The sequence below is a fragment of the Saitoella complicata genome (genome assembly GCF_001661265.1).
Source record: "Saitoella complicata NRRL Y-17804 unplaced genomic scaffold SAICOscaffold_5, whole genome shotgun sequence".
NCBI lineage: Eukaryota > Fungi > Ascomycota > Saitoellomycetes > Saitoellales > Saitoellaceae > Saitoella > Saitoella complicata.
Genome location: NW_017566996.1, coordinates 571,978 through 590,873, shown reverse-complemented (window position 1 = coordinate 590,873; position 18,896 = coordinate 571,978). Strand labels below are relative to the sequence as shown.

Below are 18,896 nucleotides of genomic sequence, written 5' to 3'. Positions count from 1 at the left end.
CCCTAACCCTAACCCTAACCCTAACCCTAACCCTAACCCTAACCCTAACCCTAACCCTAACCCTAACCCTAACCCTAACCCTAACCCTAACCCTAACCCTAACCCTAACCCTAACCCTAGGGAAAAGGTTGAAGACAGGAGGGTAAAAAACATGGGAGATATTGCAGGTGTGTACATGAATAGTAGCACAAGAAGGGAGACGCGATGAAATGGGTTGTTGCGACGTTGTCGGGTGACATGCTCTTTGTTTACAAACGCCGGAAATGGAAAGGTAATGAATGAAAGCGCCGACGGCGGCACATTCAGGTACACAACTCTGGGAAAAGGGTGAAGACGGGAGGGAAAAGATTGAGGACGAGAGGGTAAAAAACATGGGAGATATTGCAGGTGTGTACGTGAATGGTAATGAACAAATCTCGACATTCTCTTCCCCGGGTTTCAAGAACAGTCTGGGTGGGGTGTGGGCCGGGGAGGGTGGAGAGGCCCGGCTGGCAGCGAGCGCTCGTGCTACCCCTACGTCGACTTAGAGTAGGGGATATCTCACGTAATTGAGGTGTGAGGGGGCTCAAAGATGAAAGGAATAAACCTGAAATATAAAAGAACAGATTTGCCGGGTCAATTTTACTGATTTCACCTTTTTTAATGGGCGTTTTCAGGTCGGTTTCCACGTTCGCCGCACGCGCGGGCAGGGCTAAATTACCGGATTGGGCACCGAAAGAACGTCAAAATGGGGGTGCATCTTGGTAAGACGTACTGTGTTTCGCTCGTACGGCGTTCGCATCCTCAATTGCTCGCAATGCGTTTGTGCACTCCAACATGTGACGTATGCGGAATCGTCGCCATCTTCTGCCAATGCCTACGAACTCATGTAGATACTACCGTCACCCTCAACACTGTATTGATATGCTGACCCCTCCTTCTGTCAAAGCGATCCTCCATTGTGCGCCATATTCGTAAAATCTCCGAAACCAAAGTCGAAATCCAGATCCCATAGCCAATCATCCATACCTACCATCCCAACCGTATTTGCATGTGCTGCCGTGCTACCCATCGATAAAAGCTGCTCCGCAGTCTCCATGTCCGACGTCGACGCTCCTGTGGCTATATAGTCTTCACGCGGCTCCGTAGGCAGCTGCGCAACTTCAGACGTCCGCTGCTGTTCCCTGATATCGTCCCTCCACAAGGCGAGGCAATCGAACATCACACTAACTGCTCCTCTTCCCCTGACTCTCATTACGATGTCTTCGTCATCGTACTGCGCAAGTCTTCTCCCCACTGGGCTCTCGCCATTGGCTTCGGTGGACGACGGAATACGCTTCCGCCAGAGTTGTGCAACCATATCCACATGGCGGGTCAGATCGTCTCCCGACTTAAACGAACATCGACGGACGATCTGCGACGCAGTGTTGAAGAGTTCACCTGCCGTGGCATCGACGTATCTTTCGAGCTTTGAAGAATGAACACGCAGCAATATACAGGATGCGACGGACGCACGTCGGAGAACTGTCATCGGCGCACAGAGCATAGGCTCTATCATCGGATTGCTATCCGTAGTCATAGTGATACCTGTGGAGATATACTGTGCTGCTGCGGCATGAGCTTTCAACAGAGCCTCGGTCCTGCGAGGCGAGGATGGAGGAGAAAGAAGGCTGAACGCATGAAGATACAATCGCGCGCTATGAAAGATGATCCTTGTCCAATGCGAAAGAGGTTCCTCCTTCAATGTTGCCTCCAGATTATGCGCTTCGTCTTCGAGTAGGTTCATCAACGCCGGCCATTCGGTTTCGCAAGGAAAACCGAAAGGATCCGCAAGGTTGCTGAACATTGTCTTTGATACGCGGTTACTGAAACGCATAATCAAGAGCATGTGCCTTATATCTCTAGGAATGAGTGACGCTTCAGGCGAAGCAGGCGTACAGACACGTTGAACTGTCCAATCGAAAAGGGATGTCAAGGGAGGATGGCCGAGATCAGACGCGACGCTGAGAGTGGGTTAGCGAAGGGACTTGCGATCTCTCCAAAGACATACAGTTCACCGACAATGTTACATGCCACCCATGTCCGTAACCTTTCACCGAAATCTGCCCCACCGATCACCTCATTCCCCATCCTTCTAAAGTCTCCCGGATTGCCTGGTCGGTGAAGTCCAATTCGTATGGCACAGTTGATAGCTACATTCGCAAACAGATAGGCATGTTCCTTCCACGGTCTGTACGGCCAGTATGGCCAGAGATTCAACAACAGCAAAGCCTGGATATTGGCGCATGTCGGCGGAGAAGGGCTCATACATGTATTCCATGCGAGGTTGACCACATGCGGTGCGATTGAGGTGATGATGGAGGGCGTAGTCTGGTCTCGTTGAGCTGCGACGGCAATAATTGCCCAGAACAGAGGTTGCGACAATGCATAGTAGGCGTCCGCGGAGAACGACGGATCAAGAAAGGGGAGAAAGGGATGGTAGAACGTGAAGAACCTGCAGAGCGCTCAGTACGTAGCCCATAGAGTATCCACAGAGAGAGCATCATACGTCTGGAAGAACGAATGAATACGCTCGGAGCTGATTTCGATCCCTTCGATGGACCGTGCTATTGCGGGCGCCGGAAGCGAGGTCAAAAGCGATTGCGGTGAAGGCCCGTTGGGTGGTTCTGACCGTACGGAAGTTGCTGATAACAGCTGGGGCGTTGGGGCCGGCAGCGATGTCGGCCTGTCCGCGGCCGCCGGTGTTGTCGTGCGTTCACTGTGCTGCTGCGCTACAATGGTTGCCAGATGCTGCACTTGACGTTCCAACTCGGCAACTTTCTGAACCCGGCTCACTCTCCTGAAACCGGCTACCGTTTCGCATTTCGATTGGAGACGGTTGCATCTCGAGCAGGACTTGCCATCACCGGCAGAATCACACCGCACCTTCGACAGACGATCGTCAGAAAACGGTATAACAGATCGGTAAAGCGCACTCGAACCTTCGATTGCCTGCAATTGGAGCATGCCATTTCTTTCAACCAGTCATCGTATTCAAACGAAACCTATGGATTTGATCTGTTGGTGTTCAGGTTTCTTCGGTCAACGTCGGCGCTCACTCGGAGTTTCGCGCCGAGATCGGACCGACGTCTACCGGTATCGAGAACTCTGAATACCTGGGCAGCTCGGCCAATATGTGGGTAACAGACAACTTACTGTTTGGAAGCTATGGAGAAACGATTCAACATCGTCGCTGGACGACGGTCGCATCGCAAGTCGCGGTTGGGTTGTATCAACTGTAAGAGACGGCACATCAAGGTTGATCCCATACGACGAGCTGCGAGACCATCTTGCTGATTCGACGCTGAACAGTGTGACGAAACAAAACCGGAATGCGCAAACTGCTACAATCACATGATTACTTGCGACTACACTGTCACGGCTTCCGCCAGCGTCGAGTCGCCTGCGACTGCCGTGGGTCTACCTCGTACCGGATCAGACAATAGCCAACCAGGTCGCAGGATCATCTTATATCCGTTCCAGAGGTCTACGATCCCATACGCGAGAGTACAAACATGCCCATCTTGTACTTCGGCCCCGGCGGAAGTCCTCGGTATTCCAGGCTTCTCCTTCTCCGACCTCCAGCTGCAGCACCACTTCATCACCTCAACCGCTCTCACTTTCAGCGGGAAGGATGGCAGATCAAGATTCTGGAAAATTGACGTACCCAAAATGGGTCATAACTCGCCGTTCTTACTGCATCTTATTCTCGCTCTTTCCGCTTTACACCTTGCTCATTTACATCCCGATCGATGTAAATCGTATACCGCACAAGCCGACCACCGTCACACGTCCGGCTTGCAATCAGTGATGCTTTCACTATCAAACCTCACAGCTGATAATTGCGACGCTGTCTGGGTTTCCTCGGTCCTTCTGTGTTTCATATCCTTTGCCAGGGGACCTCGTCCAGGAGATTACCTCTTTTTTGGTGAGGCAGAGCATGTGTCTTGGCTTACGCTACTACGAGGAGTGCGGTCAGTTATCGAGTTCAAAGAGGATCAGTTTCACTCGGGTCTCCTTGCGCCAATAGTTCAGGGCGAGGCTTTGACACCAAAGGAGCCCGAGGAGATGAATTCGCTACCGTATCGAGAGAAAATGGAGCTGCTCCGAGAATTTGTGATCTCCCGAGCTACCCACGACCCGTCTCTCTCTGTATATCTCAGCGCGGTTGACAGTCTAACCGAATCATTCACTGCCATCTGCGATGGCATTGCTGGCACGGATAACAACAATCGTTTTGCACATATTCTTTTCAAGTGGACGTACAGCCTCCCGCCGGAGTTCTCCCAGGCGTTGGAAGAGCGGCAAGTAGCACCTCTAGTAGTTTTAGCACATTTTCTGGTCTTGATGAAGCATGAACTTGGCGAGGTTTGGATTTTCGCTGGCTGGGCTGAGCATATCCTGAGCGAAGTGTATGAGTGCTTGTGCGAAGAAGACCGCGCTTCTATAGAGTGGCCAATTGAGGAGGTAGGATAGTTAACGACGTGAACGTTGCATTGCTCGATATGAAGGTAGAGTCATGTTTTAGTATCTACCTAAACTTTGAACGGTCTCCCTGACTCTCATTCTCTGTGAGGGGTATGTTGTCCGCCTCGACGACACCCAACGCGGCTGTATCGCCAGAGAATTCCTACCGCTCCACTTCTTCAGCTAAACGACGAGTCCTCCTAATTATGACTTGAGGGTGAAGAACAATTAGAACTGCCAGGACCAGGAACATCAAGAACGCATCGAATACATAGATCATTGCCTCATGTCTCGAAACCCAACCTTCACTGCCCTCTGCGAAATGGACAATTCGAACCACATTTCGGGCCATGATCGCGACACTTACAATGTACAGCATCCACATGTATCGCTTCCATCGTAAATGCGGATTCTGCTTCAGGACGGGTGTAGAATGCTTTTTCAACCGGACATGAACCTTGCTCGTCAGCAAGATGAAGAGGGCAAAGACAAATATGCCGATCATCAGTCCAGCTATCACCGCTTTTTTCCCGATGTTCATAACGTGTTGATCTCCGGTGACTTGGACGCCTGCGCCGGCAATTTGTGTAAGTAATGTAACGACATCGTTAAAGACAAATATGAACGTAATTCGTGCAGGTCGGATCATAGAATGGGGTTCGGCTTGGAGAGCGCGCACAAGTCGGCTCAAGATCATGTAAACAGTTGCGGCTACGAGAGGAGGAGCGCAGAGGATGAGGAGTTCTTGCGTGACCCATGGTTTGATCGAGTTTGGTTCACGATGCGACCAAGCCCGTCCGAAATATCCAAAGGTTTCACCTGGACTTCGCGTGAAAAGGGGTTTTGGGAGAGGATGGTGGTGGATCACTCACATACGCCTCCGATAATGAGAGGAATGAAGTACCAGGCGCGAATGATAAACAACAAAACAACATGGAAAACAGTAGCGAGCCCAAAGAGTACCACGAATGTCCATGCTGCGCCTGCTGAAGGCTCATACTGATAGTATTCGATGTCGATGACTGAGCCATTCGCAGCAGTATGAATCGTGACGTCCATGCTGGCTGTGGCAAGATGATGCCCGCCGACTGAATGACTGGGAAGGACATGCCTTTTATATGACAGGCGAACTCTCCACGGTTTTTGAATTACCGACGTATCGACGTATCGGCCGTGTGACCTCTGTGGTGGCCCGAATACGGATACGTGCGCTAGTCAACCTAACCCTGAAAGGACGAGGCAGGTCTACGTAGTACCTCCGCTGCATTACCAAATTTATTTTGATCATATTTTGGAACGATAAAGATTATTTGATCTACCGGTATATAGCTCTCTTCTGCAGGCCCGACGGAACGTCGCAGCTATGGCATGTACTCATCTACAGCTATTGCGACTTACGAGGTGCAGCGTACACAGAAATAGACGTAACGGTGACGCAGCTACCGCCACCATTGTAGCGCTTGCTTGTCGTGCATTTGTCAGTTCTCGTCGTCATGTTCAGTTATTGCAATGCAGCTCACATATCATTTCTTGTCTTCCCCTTCGCTGTCGTTCCTACGCCTCGGCTTCTCCGTCTTCTCCTCCCGCCATCTCGGACCCCACCTCATCAACATCCACAACAGCGGTGTGACTGCAATCCAGAGTAATCCGATCATGGTGATTGCCCATCCAATACCCATCGCTTCAATCATGGGGTTGATGACCGCCGTGGCTGCTGCCCCCATCAAACATCTCACCAGGTTATTAGCCGCCGTAGCCGTTGCTGGTTTATGGCGATAATAATCCACCATGAGGATACTCGTACAGTTGTTCCCGGCGATGAGAGCGTAACCGATGAGGAAGAGAAGAATGCACGGACCGGCAATGTTGACATGCGCACTCATGACCCAGCCGTAGGCGATAATGGTCACCGCAGCAAGATAGAGAACAGGCATGGCCACCTCCAAGCGTGCCCGCTCGATAGGAAAGTTTGTCAAGTCTTGCTGGCGCTTGTGATCAATTGTAATTCCCAAGCGTTGGGCGTGTCTTCTGTAGTTCCAGTTCAGAAATCGGCCAGTAGTAATGACTGAAAGGATGGAGCCGCCGCAGATGGGGAGGTACATGAGAGAGATTTGTATGCTGTTAAATCCGTAAATTTTCTCAAACTGGCTTGTTGTGCTGACGTTAATGGCGGAATAGCATGCGTAAAGTAGTCCGTTTGAGATGAGAAGAAGTGCCGCTTCTTTATCTGTGACAATAACAAGCGTGGCCAATGGATTGGGCAAACTCGGCTTTCGGATCCGAGCTTTCAGCACGGCCGCGTTCGTACTCTCCCTTCTCGCTTTCCGCTGTTCCATGACGTTCAGCAAGCTCCAGCTCGATGGTGGCGGCAACACACTCCCATCATCCACGACCTTCCTACACGTCTCAGGGAAGAACATCAAGAACGGGACGAGATAGGCCGCAGTGAAAATGAGCAAAAACCAAAAGATCCAGTGCCAGCCGAGCTTGGCGCTGATCACGCCTCCGAGAATGGGACTGAGAGCTGGTCCGAGGATAGATGGCATGCTTGCGTAGCCCACGTACGTTCCTCTCTCGGAAGACGTCAAAACGTCGGCCACGACGGCAGTGGCCAGAGCTACAGTACCAGACGATCCGGAAGACTGTAAGCAGCGCAGGGCAAGTAGACCGGCATAAGAATTGTTGAGCGCAAGTGCGATGTTGGCGATAATGTAGATTGTAAAACAAACGATATAGGCAGGCCTCCTTCCAGTAGTGTCCGAAAAGTTACCGATGAACGAAGGTGCAATACCCTGGAAGATGAGGTAGGTCGTTACGGTCAGGTTGATTTGACTGTTACTGATGTTCAGATCATTTGCGATGGTCGTCAGAGCTGGCATGTATATGTTTGCTGACAACGGCGAGAAGAATGCGCCCATGGAGGCTGTGAAGATGATTGCTTTCTTTGCACGATCGCTGAATACGGAATGCGGTTTGACGATATCGATAGCGGTCTCTTGGCTTAACTGTGCCTTTTCTTCGAGGTCGACAGCCGCTGCTTTGCATGGGGCAGCCATGATGGGAGCCGTACAGTTACTCTCATCGTCTTCGAGTGGTCGAGTTCTCTTATAAGAGCACGTTGACGGTCATGGAGCGGTTTCTCGTCGGTGCGGTTTTCAGCCCGATATCGGCTTGTCGCTTATATATATTTCCACCCATTACGACAAGGCAGCTGTCAACGTTAACGTTGCACGTATCCTCCCAAGCTCGAGCTCCGCGACAACACCGACATGTCGACATCACCGTGAACGATACCCTCTTATGAATATCTAGAATTGTTTCCTTGAACGCAAAATCAATCAACTCCCGCGATATCAGCCTGGCCTGCGCAAAATCGCACAAGCGGGAGAGGTTTTGTGCGGAGTGCAGCGCGGGTTGCGGATCTTACCACTCGATTTCGTACGAAACCACCAGATCAGAATAAAAAAAAGACCAGACCATGGAGTAGATTCGCATCCATTCTGTTCTCTTACGACTGTTATGCCTCCAGATCATGACTGTTCCTTTCGCCGGCTACCGGCCTCTGTCCACACCCTCGTCGTCGGTGAGACTGTTTCGCGGTCTTTCACATCTGACCACCGTGTACTGACATCGTCACTACAGGCTCGGGACCATCGGCGCTCTACCTGTCGTTTCTTCTGAACGGAAACTTACCGTACTATGACCCAGACACGAATGGACCTCATCCTGATCGCCTGCTACACACGAAGCTCGATGCATCCAAGGATCAACCTCTGTACGACGCAATGGATGATCTCCCCGCGTTAACGGCCCATTTCGGTTCGAGTATCTCGTATTCATCGACGGCCCACAAGGCCAACGTCCTCGTGGACGCCCTGAGTCAGCCGAATGTCGACATCGACTTTGATCCCGTTGCAACCGGCACGCGGGTACGATATCAGTACGATCCAGGATACAAGATGGATCATGTCGTCGTTGGATGCAGTACACTACCAGGGGGCCAGTGGAGTGACGTATTGGACGGGTATGAGGAGAAGGGTGATGATGCGCACACGCTGAGTTATGCAGAGACACTCTCGCTGCCCGGATTTTCTTTTCGTCACTTTTACGAAACGCATATCGAAGCTGAGATGCCGCGCTTCATGCGACCACGAAGGAGCGATGTGGCACGGTACTATTCGATGTATCCGCAGAAAGTTGGTATTGAAGAGAACGTCTTTTCCAGGCTTACTGTGACCAACATCGTCCGGGATGATGGTGCTGGCTTCTTGGTATCTGTACAATGCGGAGAGAAGGTGGATCTGATCCGGTGTCAACATATAGTGCTAGCGTCGGGTCTCTTTTCACATCCCTGTCCACCACCGGATACCGTTGCGCCGTACGTCGATAATGACGCTGATAGACCCCGTGGTCGTACTCTATATGATTCTGCCATCCTCTCCGAACTGGCTTCCGCCTCGTATGGCCCTGCAGACGAATATCCCCCGGACACTTCTTCCGACAGCGGCGTTGCGCTTACTCTGCCTCCGACTCCAACCTTACCTCCGTTGCCAGTCCTGGTAATCGGGTCGGGATTCTCTGCAGCGGATTATATCACCACCCTGCCCCTAAATCGGCCGTTGGTCCATATGTACTATTGGGATCCACTCAACAGGCCGAGTCCGTTAAAAGCGTGCCATCCAGAAGCATATCCCGAATACTCGCGTCTATATCAGCATATGAAATACTTTGCTACGGGACATGGTGCTACTGGACCCTATGAAGGAATTGCAAACGGCGAAGTTCTTCTTGTGAAAGAGGTGAATGAAGGATTGGGATGTACGATACGATTGCAGAATGGACAACATACTACGAGACTTGTGGAGGCGATCAAACCTTTCACCGGCCGGAGAATAAAGATGAATTGGCTTTCGCCGTCATTGCGGGATGAAATGGGAGTAATAGATCCGGAGGGGTGGATTGGACGGGATGGTTTCAAGCAAGAGATTTTGGAAAGGGGATGGGAATTGGCAAATGGCGTTTGGGTTTGTGGGGCGTTGGCTGGTGATTCTCTGGTACGATACGGTTTGGGCGGAGTTATATCGGTGGCAAAGGAGTTGACGAAGCACCCTGAGGGACATATCTAAGGCGTTTTGAACGACGTTGGAAGCTCGGTGTGTATGATTATGGATACGACTGTGTACTTTTACAACCTCATTCCTCTGGATTTCAAGATGTTCCCAATGGAGCGTGCTGTAAAACTGATGTACTCTGCGATATTCCCTAGTCCTTTACCAAACATTTGGACGTCCCCTAATCTCATATAAACCTCCGGGGGAAGAGTCGTCGGTCGTGGGGCGGGATGTAACGTTGAACCGATTTCCGAATTCGGTCTGTCCGGGTCCAACAGGCGTCAACGACCAGCATCGACCATCACCACCATTTCGCAAAATGGAATCAGTACCACAGCCAGAAGTTGCGCCTGCTTTCGGTGCGAATCCTCGAAACGTCTTCCTCCTCCTCCTTGCTTTCGCGCTTGCCTACTACCAGCTCCGTCCTCGCAAGGCTCCTCTTCCGCCGGCGCCTGTCACACCCGAAGTGTTCACTTACTATACGCCCAAGGAGCTTAAGAAGTTCAATGGCGTTGAAGACAAGAAGATTCTCATGGCCATCAGGGGGAATGTATTTGATGTCAGCATTGGGAAGCAGTTCTACGGACCTCAAGGACCTTATGGGAACTTTGCCGGGAGGGACGCAAGTAGAGGGTTGGCAAAGGGGAGCTTTGAAGAAGGTACGTGTTCCCCAGAGCAATAATATATTTACTGTGCTGACGGAAGATTCCCAGATATGCTCACACCCATGGAGGAGCCCATCGACAAGCTGGAGGATCTGACGGAAGAGGAGGAAACTGCATTGATTGACTGGGAAGCACACTTCAAGAACAAGTACCAGGTCGTTGGTGCACTGGTGGAAGAGGGACAGAAGCCTACGCAAAAGGCCGGCCTTGCGAAAGAATAAGGTTCCATCTGAGAAGGAGCGTTCGAGTCCAGTGTATTTTTAACCCTCGTCTATTTTTGCAAGAGCTGGCATCACGTCTGAGCGTTTGATGGCGGCTGAATTTTACTGTTGCCTCGGCCCATTGCAATAGCGGTATTGCATCATCGAAGCGTTCTGCTCAAGATGCGTTGACGGTGGGGAGTTTCATCTTCCTATTTAGTCTCTTGCCTCCTCCGCAAAGGCTTTTCTGGCTTCCTCTTCTTCTCCTTCCTCGTGCGGTGACACAAACCCAAGCTTCATCATAGCTCTTCCAACGTGCGGCAGTTTCCAAAGCTCTGTCAACCTGACCTTCATTAGATCATGCGCAATGCCCACATTCGCTAACTTGGTAGACTGCGGAAATATCGGGTAGCGTTGCGAGAAATGCGTGAGAATGGTAAACCGGGCATTCATGTCCTTGCCAACCATGATGGCCTCTGACGTCGTTGAGTGCTTCTTCATGGCGGCCTCCGCCTTTCTGGAGTCATCAAATGTTGCCTCATGGAGTAGGACTGTCGCATTCCGTCCGATTCTAACAAGGTTGTCTGAAGGACGTGTATCGCCAGAATACGCAATCTTCCACCCAGAAGGATGCGTCAAAGCGATACAGAACGACGAATAGGAGTGCCGTGCATAGCAGGTCTCAACCAGTGCAAGAGCTTTTGTACCACTGAACGACTTAGGTTTAGATGTTTCATTCGGTAAAAACTCATGACACGTTGCCAAGTCGAACCTGCTCAGTCCAAATTCGCTAACTTGTGAAATCTCGCGGAGCCACCGGAGATGCTGTGGTGGAGTAATCAACAGCAGCCGATTAGGATCGTTGCGGTCCTTGACAGCGTGGACCGCCCTCAGCAGACCGATCAAACCAAGCTGGTGGTCGCCGTGTTCGTGGGATATAAAAATAAATCGTAGCTCACGTAGGATTTTCCGGAGTTCTTCAGGTCCGTATAAACGCGTAAGCTGACCCAGGGTTCCCTCGCCACAATCAAGCAAGTAATTGCCCTGCTCGCTCGTGATCAAAGTAGCTGATACGTTTCGAGTTAACGCCGGCTTTTGACTTCCTGTACCAAGAGTGACAATTTCGACATCCGTGCCGGGCTCCTTGTCATGGTCGGCTTGCATTCGGGTTTGTTCCCTGGCGACCAAGTCTTCGTACAGCCTTCGGGCCTTCTCAAGGTTGCCCTGACGTCCCCGCGGTGGAATGCGTCGGAAATAGGGATATTTGTTGAAGTCCCATTCGGGTATGGGATAAATACGGTAGACTTGGTCAGACACTAAAGTTTCCGTTTTACAGCCTTCCCAAGAGATGGGCTTTGGTGGAGTATCGTCATACCACGGCACAGGGAAAATATTCTGGTCGATTACAGAATTCCTCACCGAAGCCGCTGTCGCTGCGAAAAAGTTGACGCAGTTGGTGGGGTAGTCGGGGCAGGAAACGAGGTGCTGAGTCTCCGGCCCATAGGTGTTGCGGACCCAAGCAATATACTCGGGATTTGTCAAAACTTCTTTTGAGCCCAAAAGATGCACAACGCATGCAACGTTCTCTTTCTTCTCCTTCAGTGAAGCAAGCTCGGGACTAGACATCAGCGAGGAAAAGTACTTGATCGAAGGGACGTCAAGAATCACAATAATTTGACCCTTGCGCGGGGGTCCCACGACCTGGTGTGGATGCACCGTAACAGATTCGTTTGTAACCGTGCTGATGAATGTGATACTTTCTCCCCGTAACAGGTCTCTGCGAATTTTGCCTGGCACACCCAAGCTATCGGCCAACTCTCCGTCAAACTTGCCCGGTATATCATGGTGTTCAATGACATACGCAACACGGGAATGATCTTTTGACGTTTGTTCAAGATCTCGATTCCGTGTGTTGCCTTTGTAAGTTGGATCTACATCGGGTCCCTTTTCCACCCATATCTTACTCGGGGGGAACATATTCCGCACGACCTCCGTCGCGTTCACCCTAAGCCTGCGTGACGTACCGGCGGAACAATCGTGAGACCCTGTACTTGCTCCGTCATTTTCAGGGTGGATAACCACGGGCGTAATCTTGACAAATTGGTCCGAAAACGGCTCTGGTTGGTCATCATTGTATTCATTGACCTGCACGTTCGAACCCGTCCTGAAAACGAATCCGCGAGTTGCTGCCAGGACGTGCGTCAGATTTTTGGGGCCGTGCAAGGTAATCTCCTTATTTCCTGCCTCTGTAATGGTCATCAGGAACCCGGGTAATCCTCCCACTCGGTCCCATCCTGCGTGGGTGAAAAAGAGATTATTCGCCGTCGTCAAGCTAATTGTTTTCCCCACTGTTGAACGTGAAGTACCTTCGCCGCAGTTGAATATGTATTGTCGTGTACTACATTGCAAGATGAGTGCCGGCTTTGCGTCTGGCGATTCCGCTGCGAGAACTCGAAGCTCTGACTGCAATGCGGCAGGGCGAGACGAGTGGAAAGCCCTTGCTCGGGCGAAGAGCACGCCGGGGCGCCTTACAAGGATGCCCCAGCCGAGGAAAGCCATGGCGATGATCGCTACACGGCGCACTGACTTCGGATCGAGGAACTCGCCCAGCTTCTCGAACTCGGTTGCCCTATGCCGGTAGACAATTATTTCCCCAGACGGTAACGTAGACATGCATGGACGGTGACAGCTGAAATGCATGGCTTGACTGGACAATAGAGCAATAATTACTTCGAGTATTAAAGAAAGAAAACATCAGAGCCCTTCCCATCTCGTTTCACCGGTCGCCGTTACTTTGGTGTTCTGTGTGGCGAGTGTGGCCATGCGCGATTTCGTGAAAAGGCCGTCTACACCGCGGCGGGCAGCGAAACTTTGTCAGCGACAGATTCAACAAAATGGTGAGTCGATTTTGCTGCTTTGACGCTGGAGACGTTCTGGGTTTCGCCGGATCAACGAGATCGACTGTGTTTGGGCGGTGTTTTCGACGCGGGTGGAGATGGATGGGTTGACGATGTCGGACGGATGCGCCGGTGGGAGCAATTGGAACGGCCTGCGACAAACCTTCGACGTCCTGTCTCGTTGATTCGGTCTCTCCAGCACGTCTCCTTGTCGAACAGCGTCTACGAATGTGCACGTTGAACGGTCAACTAATAACGTCATGACAGGCCAAGTCCGCCGCCGTCCAAGCCGCAGGAGGCAAAGCTGCCAAGAAGAAGAAGTGGTCCAAGGGAAAGGTCAAGGACAAGGCCCAGAACAAGGTCATGCTTGGTCAGTACAATTCGAGTTCTGTGTGAGAAAGAGTACAATGCTGACGCGATTGCTCAAACAGACCAGGCCACCTACGACAAGCTCTTCAAGGAGGTCGGCTCTTACCGTCTCGTTTCCATCTCTGTCCTCGTCGACCGTCTCAAGATCAACGGTTCCCTCGCCCGTCGTGCTTTGAAGGAGCTCGAGGAGCAGGGTGTTATCAAGAAGGTTGACACCCACCACGCTCAGCAGATCTACACCAGGGCTATCGCCGCTGCCGAGTAAATGTAGGAATAAAGGGGATTTGGGGAGGAAACGTCATGTGCTCGTCATGTTTAGCACCGGTGCTTTCTGTTGGGTTACAATGGAGTTTTTTCAACTTTCTCATACCCTGTGCACGTCCCGTTCCCATGCCTCCCGTAACGATCACCGTAATGACCCTGCCTGTAGATCTCTGTGTAAAACACATGGAAACACGCCCCAGATACATCCCAATCCATCGTACATATATACGCCGGTCTACGTTCGCCGGGGCAGCACCGCCCATTCGCGCGTTTCCTCCTCCAGCTGGCCCCATCTGCCCCAGCGCCGCAGATTTAGGAGGCCCAAACTCAAAAGCAGTAATACAACAACAAACCGGCCAAACACAATAGTCGAGGAATGTCCATTGCACAGGTCAAAGAGGCGGTCTTGTCTGCTGCTGCGCCAAGCACCGTTGTATACTCGCCATGCTGCTAAGTACTATATAGGGCCATCATACCCGCCGTGGCCTATCTTTTCCCTTACCACATACTTCCGGTTGATTCGGGGTAAATAACGTTGCGTTCGTTACCAACGGTCATTTCGTTCAAGAACTTCGGTTTCTTTTAACTCTTTCACTTCACTCTCAGTCGCTGGTCGACTCTCAATTACGAAGAAGCTCTTGACGAGTTTTCCTATATCGCACACCCCCGAGGACACCTTGCTTTCGCTAGTCGAATCGAGTAACTCTTAGCCAAGATGAGGTTGATCCAGTCTTTGGCCGCGTTGTCCGCGCTGTTCGCAGCCGGCAATGCTCAGTACAGCAACTCCACCGGTGTCATCCTCGATGCAACGGCTACCAACAACCAGACCGCTTTGCCGTCTCTCGCTGCCGGTGCTCCCTACGGAAACTCTACCGTCAATGCTACTATTGCGGCCTCCAACACCACTGTTCCGGCTTACAAGTGGAGCAACACTACGACCACCTACCAGTCCTCCAGCACTACGACCTTGACGTTGACCAACACGCCTTGGACCACTGTCACCTCGTACGACATCGACGAGTCTTCATCTACTGCGGCTGTGGCTGCGGCTGTAGACGCTGCTGCCACTGTTGCCGCCGATGACAGCGTCAGCTACATCACCAAGACTCTTACCTACACCGTGGGTATGGGTGAGTCCGCTTCAGCTACCACCTACACCTACGTTCAGACTATTGGTGGGTCGTCGTCTACCTCCACCGTTGATAACGGTGTCGCCGTGGACCCTGTCCAGATTGCAACCTCCGATGTCGTCTCCTCCACTGCCGTCTCTATCAACGGTGCTGCGTTGAACGCTGGCTTTACCGAGTCTGCGTCCGCTACCTCCGTTTCCAGCTCTGCCGAGGTCGACTCGACGTCTACCATCACCCGTACGGCCTACACTACGCTCTCGACTTTCGTTTACGTGACCGCTACTACATCTGACGTTCCCGTCACGTACGCTACTCCGACTGTCTTGACCAAGATTGTTACCGCTGACGCCAAGACCTCTACCATCTACGAAACCATCGATGTGGTGCCCTTCACCACCACTTCAGCCCAGGTTTCCCGTGTTACTGTCACCAAGGTCGTCGTTGCCGCTGCTGCTACCAGCACGACAACGGAAACTGTCATGGTTCCTCGTTCGACTGAGTTGACTCAGCCTACCATTGTTGTTATCGACAGCACTACCATCGCCGTGACTGCTGTTCCTACGACCCTTTCGTGGTCTTCCACCTCGTACGTGACCAAGACGGTTACCTACACCACCACGATTACGTCCGTTTTGGAACCTACCACCACAGCGACTGGTTCTGCTGTTCACCTTGCCGCGTCTGCTTCCACCGCTGTCGCCGCCGTCGAAGCTACCACCACGACTTTGAGCAACGTTGGTACGACCATCTACATTATCAACAACTATGCTACGACCATCTACCAGACTTATGTCTCCACTATCACGGCTGCCGCTTCTCCGGCTCCCACTGAGACCATCGTCGTTGTTGAGACGCTGTTGCCGGTTACAATCACTGAGGGTACCACTACTCTTACCACCTCGGTCACTGCTACCGTCACTTCCACGGAGGTTATTGCTTCCCCCGTCACTGTGACTGCCTCTGCCGAGCCCACGACCGTCACGAGCACCGTTACCGCTGATGGTACGACCTTCACCTACACTTTCGTCAGTACCGCTACGGTGAACCAGACTGTAGCTGCTTCCACCGCTGCTGCTCTCGCTGCCGCTCAGCCTACTGCTACTTCTGGTTTCTCTATCGCCTACTTTGATGCTGACGGCAACAAGAACGTCCTCGTTGCGGACTCTAACTCGCTGGCCGCGTTCGAGTCTGCTGCGGATGCTTCCGTTGCTTCCCCTGTGTTCTCTTTGTCCTCTGATGGTGTCATGTCCTCGCCCAACGCTACCCTCGAGGTTGAATCCGGTGAGCCTGGCTATGTTTACTTTGTTTCTTCCGCTGGTGCCATGAAGAAGCGTGCTTCTGACGTCTGCACCTGGGTTGTTGAGGACTCTGGTTTGATTGAGTGTTACTATGATGCTACGAACGAAGCCGCTTTGTGGTCTGTTTGCGACAATAGCTTGGTTGCTTCTTCTCAGGAGGTAGGATGCACTGCTATCGTCTTGATGGCTGTCTCGCCTGTCGAGGCTGTTGCGTCTGCCAGCAGCATTTCCTCCTCCGTTACGATCACCTCTGCTGCTGCTACCGCTTCCGTTGTCGGTAACAACACCACTGTCGCTACTACTGCTGCTATGACGACTTCCTCCTCTTCCGTCGTTGCTTTCAACAGTACCACTACCGCCGCTGCTGCTCAGACTACTCTGTCCACCTCGTCTGTCATTGCTCAGAACGCCACCTCTGCTGGTGTTTCCGGACCTGCTCGTGTCACTCCTTTGACCTCTTTGTCTGTTGCACAGAACACGACCACCGCTGCTGCTACTACTGCTGCTGCCACCCCTGCTGAAGTCTCCAGACTTCCCTCCACTTCTTCTGTTGAGGCTAACAACGGTACTTCAACCATCGCTGAAACTTCGTCCACGGCTGCTCAGGAAACTTCTTCCTCTGTGGAAGCTACGTCTACGCCTTCCCCCACCTTGAGCACCTTCTACGTTCAGGCTGGAAGCAATTACCTCTGCGAGGATGAGTACAGCACTTTGGTTGTCTGTTCTTCCGGCAGCACTCCCGCGTCTCTGTCCATCCAGGATGGTGGTGCCATGGTCAATACCGACGGTGAGATGGTTCAAGTGTCGTCCACTTCCGACGCTCTCTCTTTCACCTCTGCGGGTGTTGCTGTCAAGAGGCGCGCTGCTGACTACTTCACCGCCACTTGGTCCCAGGTTAATGGTTCTCTGACCTTCACTCCTGAGGGTTACTCTGCAGTTTCCTTCTACAACTGTGACGGTACCATCTACTCCTCTGGTGTTGATGGCTCCGTTCCCAGGTGCTCTTCCATTGCCTTGTCGGTCGTGGCCGCTGATGACACCGTCAGCTCTTCCTCGTCCGCAATCGCCACCTCAGAGGCTGCTTCTTCCTCTGCTGCTGTCAGCAGTGAGTCTGCCTCCGCATCTGCTACTTCGTTCGCCGTCGTTTCTTCGTCCTCTTCTGTCGCCACCTCTGCCGTCCCTACGGTGTCTGCTTCACCTGTCTGGACCAACGGAACGGCGTCGATGAAGCTCAGGCGTAACGCCAACTACAGGCTTCGTGTTTAAGCGGAGATCTTCTCGGGTGTTTCTTTCGTAGATGTTCTTCTATTCTCGTCCCCTTCAACTTTATGTGGTCACTTTAAATACAATATACTTATTCAAATAAATCGCGGGGACCCTTCCCTAATCGATACGGCCAAGCACCGTCACCACCAAACAAACAACACCGTATTATCTCGATCAAATGGCTCAGTACGTGATCGACCTGTTGGCTTCGCTCACGTCGTCGTGTTTCCCGGCAGCAGAAATCAGGATCAACAGTCGGCGGGTAAAGGAGCTCCGGCTGCTCGGTGAAGGAGGCTTCGCTTTCGTCTACCTGGTGGAGGAGGTCGGAGGATCAGGAGCGCAGTATGCGTTGAAGAAGATCAGGTGCCCATTCGGTACGGAGGATGCGCTTCGAGAACGGGATGCCTACAAGATGTTCGACCATCCGAATATCATGAAGTGCGTGGATTCAGCCACTGTGCAGGAGCGGGACGGCGGGAAGACTGTGCTGATACTATTGCCGTACTATCGACGAGGAAATCTGCAGGACGTGATCAACTCCAATGTCGTGAACCGAACAACGTCATCGGAGCGCGACGTGTTGAAGCTCTTCCGCGGAGTTTGCAAAGCACTACAAGTCGTTCACGGCGGCCGACAAACACCAACAGTCGTTCGGCCACGAATGGACGATGATGAAGACGACGATGCTCAGGAGTCGACAGCGATGATGCGTGGAAGTAATAACGCTGGGTCGGGCCGCGGAGCTGTGGCATATGCGCATCGCGACATCAAACCCGGGAACATCATGATCGGTGATGATGGTGTTACACCTATCCTTATGGACTTTGGTTCGATGCGACGCGCACGCCGGGAAGTACGAAGCCGTGCAGAAGCCATTGAAGTGCAGGATGATGCCGAGGTCCATTGCAGTATGCACTTCCGGGCTCCAGAAATCTTCGATGTCCCTACTGGTACAACGTTGACGGAGGCTGTCGACATCTGGAGTTTAGGTTGCACGCTGTACGCCACTCTATACGGACGGAGTCCGTTTGATACGGGTGAAGGTTCTCCAGCCCTGGCCGTCCTGAATGGTCAATACAAGATACCGGAAGATGGTAATTATTCGGATGGAACAAACGACATAATCCGGAAATGCTTGCAAGTGGAACCAAATGACAGGCCCAATGCAACACAAGTCCTTGAAATGGTGGATAAGGCTCTGGCCCAGTGTT

General features: G+C 52.1%; 10 protein-coding genes across 10 annotated transcripts; 6 read left to right on the top strand and 4 right to left on the bottom strand.

Annotated features, from left to right (window-relative positions):
- Window positions 1-922: 922 nt before the first annotated feature.
- SAICODRAFT_70036 (uncharacterized protein) lies at window positions 923-3,053 on the bottom strand (the record flags this gene model as incomplete). Its single annotated transcript, XM_019170531.1, has 4 exons — window positions 2,961-3,053; window positions 2,528-2,904; window positions 2,030-2,473; window positions 923-1,982 (listed from the first exon to the last, which is right to left on the bottom strand). The coding sequence occupies exons 1-4, from the start codon at window positions 2,988-2,990 to the stop codon at window positions 923-925; spliced, it is 1,911 nt and encodes a 636-aa protein (XP_019025981.1). The 5' UTR covers window positions 2,991-3,053.
- Window positions 3,054-3,097: 44 nt separating this feature from the next.
- SAICODRAFT_207734 (uncharacterized protein) lies at window positions 3,098-4,571 on the top strand. The gene is made up of 2 exons (XM_019166321.1): window positions 3,098-3,276; window positions 3,331-4,571. Exons 1-2 carry the CDS (start codon window positions 3,187-3,189, stop codon window positions 4,492-4,494), a joined length of 1,254 nt encoding a protein of 417 aa, XP_019025980.1. The 5' UTR covers window positions 3,098-3,186; the 3' UTR covers window positions 4,495-4,571.
- Window positions 4,572-5,544, bottom strand: SAICODRAFT_228687 (RTA1 like protein; the record flags this gene model as incomplete). The annotated part of the gene is made up of 2 exons (XM_019166656.1): window positions 4,572-5,309; window positions 5,354-5,544. The coding sequence occupies 2 exons, from the start codon at window positions 5,542-5,544 to the stop codon at window positions 4,649-4,651; spliced, it is 852 nt and encodes a 283-aa protein (XP_019025979.1). The 3' UTR covers window positions 4,572-4,648.
- A 330-nt stretch (window positions 5,545-5,874) lies between these two features.
- SAICODRAFT_70034 (major facilitator superfamily transporter) lies at window positions 5,875-7,843 on the bottom strand. The gene has a single exon (XM_019170530.1). The coding sequence runs from the start codon at window positions 7,539-7,541 to the stop codon at window positions 6,009-6,011; it is 1,533 nt and encodes a 510-aa protein (XP_019025978.1). The 5' UTR covers window positions 7,542-7,843; the 3' UTR covers window positions 5,875-6,008.
- A 161-nt stretch (window positions 7,844-8,004) lies between these two features.
- On the top strand, window positions 8,005-9,611 carry SAICODRAFT_24100 (uncharacterized protein; the record flags this gene model as incomplete). Its single annotated transcript, XM_019166751.1, has 2 exons — window positions 8,005-8,068; window positions 8,128-9,611. The coding sequence occupies 2 exons, from the start codon at window positions 8,005-8,007 to the stop codon at window positions 9,609-9,611; spliced, it is 1,548 nt and encodes a 515-aa protein (XP_019025977.1).
- A 304-nt stretch (window positions 9,612-9,915) lies between these two features.
- On the top strand, window positions 9,916-10,482 carry SAICODRAFT_53893 (cytochrome b5; the record flags this gene model as incomplete). Its single annotated transcript, XM_019169243.1, has 2 exons — window positions 9,916-10,255; window positions 10,310-10,482. The coding sequence occupies 2 exons, from the start codon at window positions 9,916-9,918 to the stop codon at window positions 10,480-10,482; spliced, it is 513 nt and encodes a 170-aa protein (XP_019025976.1).
- SAICODRAFT_29466 (uncharacterized protein) lies at window positions 10,449-13,189 on the bottom strand. Its single transcript, XM_019167418.1, has one exon. It carries the CDS (start codon window positions 13,132-13,134, stop codon window positions 10,678-10,680), a length of 2,457 nt encoding a protein of 818 aa, XP_019025975.1. The 5' UTR covers window positions 13,135-13,189; the 3' UTR covers window positions 10,449-10,677.
- A 178-nt stretch (window positions 13,190-13,367) lies between these two features.
- On the top strand, window positions 13,368-13,995 carry SAICODRAFT_89902 (ribosomal protein S25; the record flags this gene model as incomplete). Its single annotated transcript, XM_019171665.1, has 2 exons — window positions 13,368-13,728; window positions 13,790-13,995. The coding sequence occupies exons 1-2, from the start codon at window positions 13,722-13,724 to the stop codon at window positions 13,990-13,992; spliced, it is 210 nt and encodes a 69-aa protein (XP_019025974.1). The 5' UTR covers window positions 13,368-13,721.
- Window positions 13,996-14,615: 620 nt separating this feature from the next.
- Window positions 14,616-17,774, top strand: SAICODRAFT_207110 (uncharacterized protein). Its single transcript, XM_019166309.1, has 2 exons — window positions 14,616-17,460; window positions 17,620-17,774. The coding sequence occupies exons 1-2, from the start codon at window positions 14,707-14,709 to the stop codon at window positions 17,683-17,685; spliced, it is 2,820 nt and encodes a 939-aa protein (XP_019025973.1). The 5' UTR covers window positions 14,616-14,706; the 3' UTR covers window positions 17,686-17,774.
- Window positions 17,775-17,908: 134 nt separating this feature from the next.
- Window positions 17,909-18,886, top strand: SAICODRAFT_45571 (kinase-like protein; the record flags this gene model as incomplete). Its single annotated transcript, XM_019168816.1, has 1 exon — window positions 17,909-18,886. A coding segment is annotated over one exon (978 nt), but the record flags the coding sequence as incomplete, so codon positions are not given.
- Window positions 18,887-18,896: the final 10 nt, after the last annotated feature.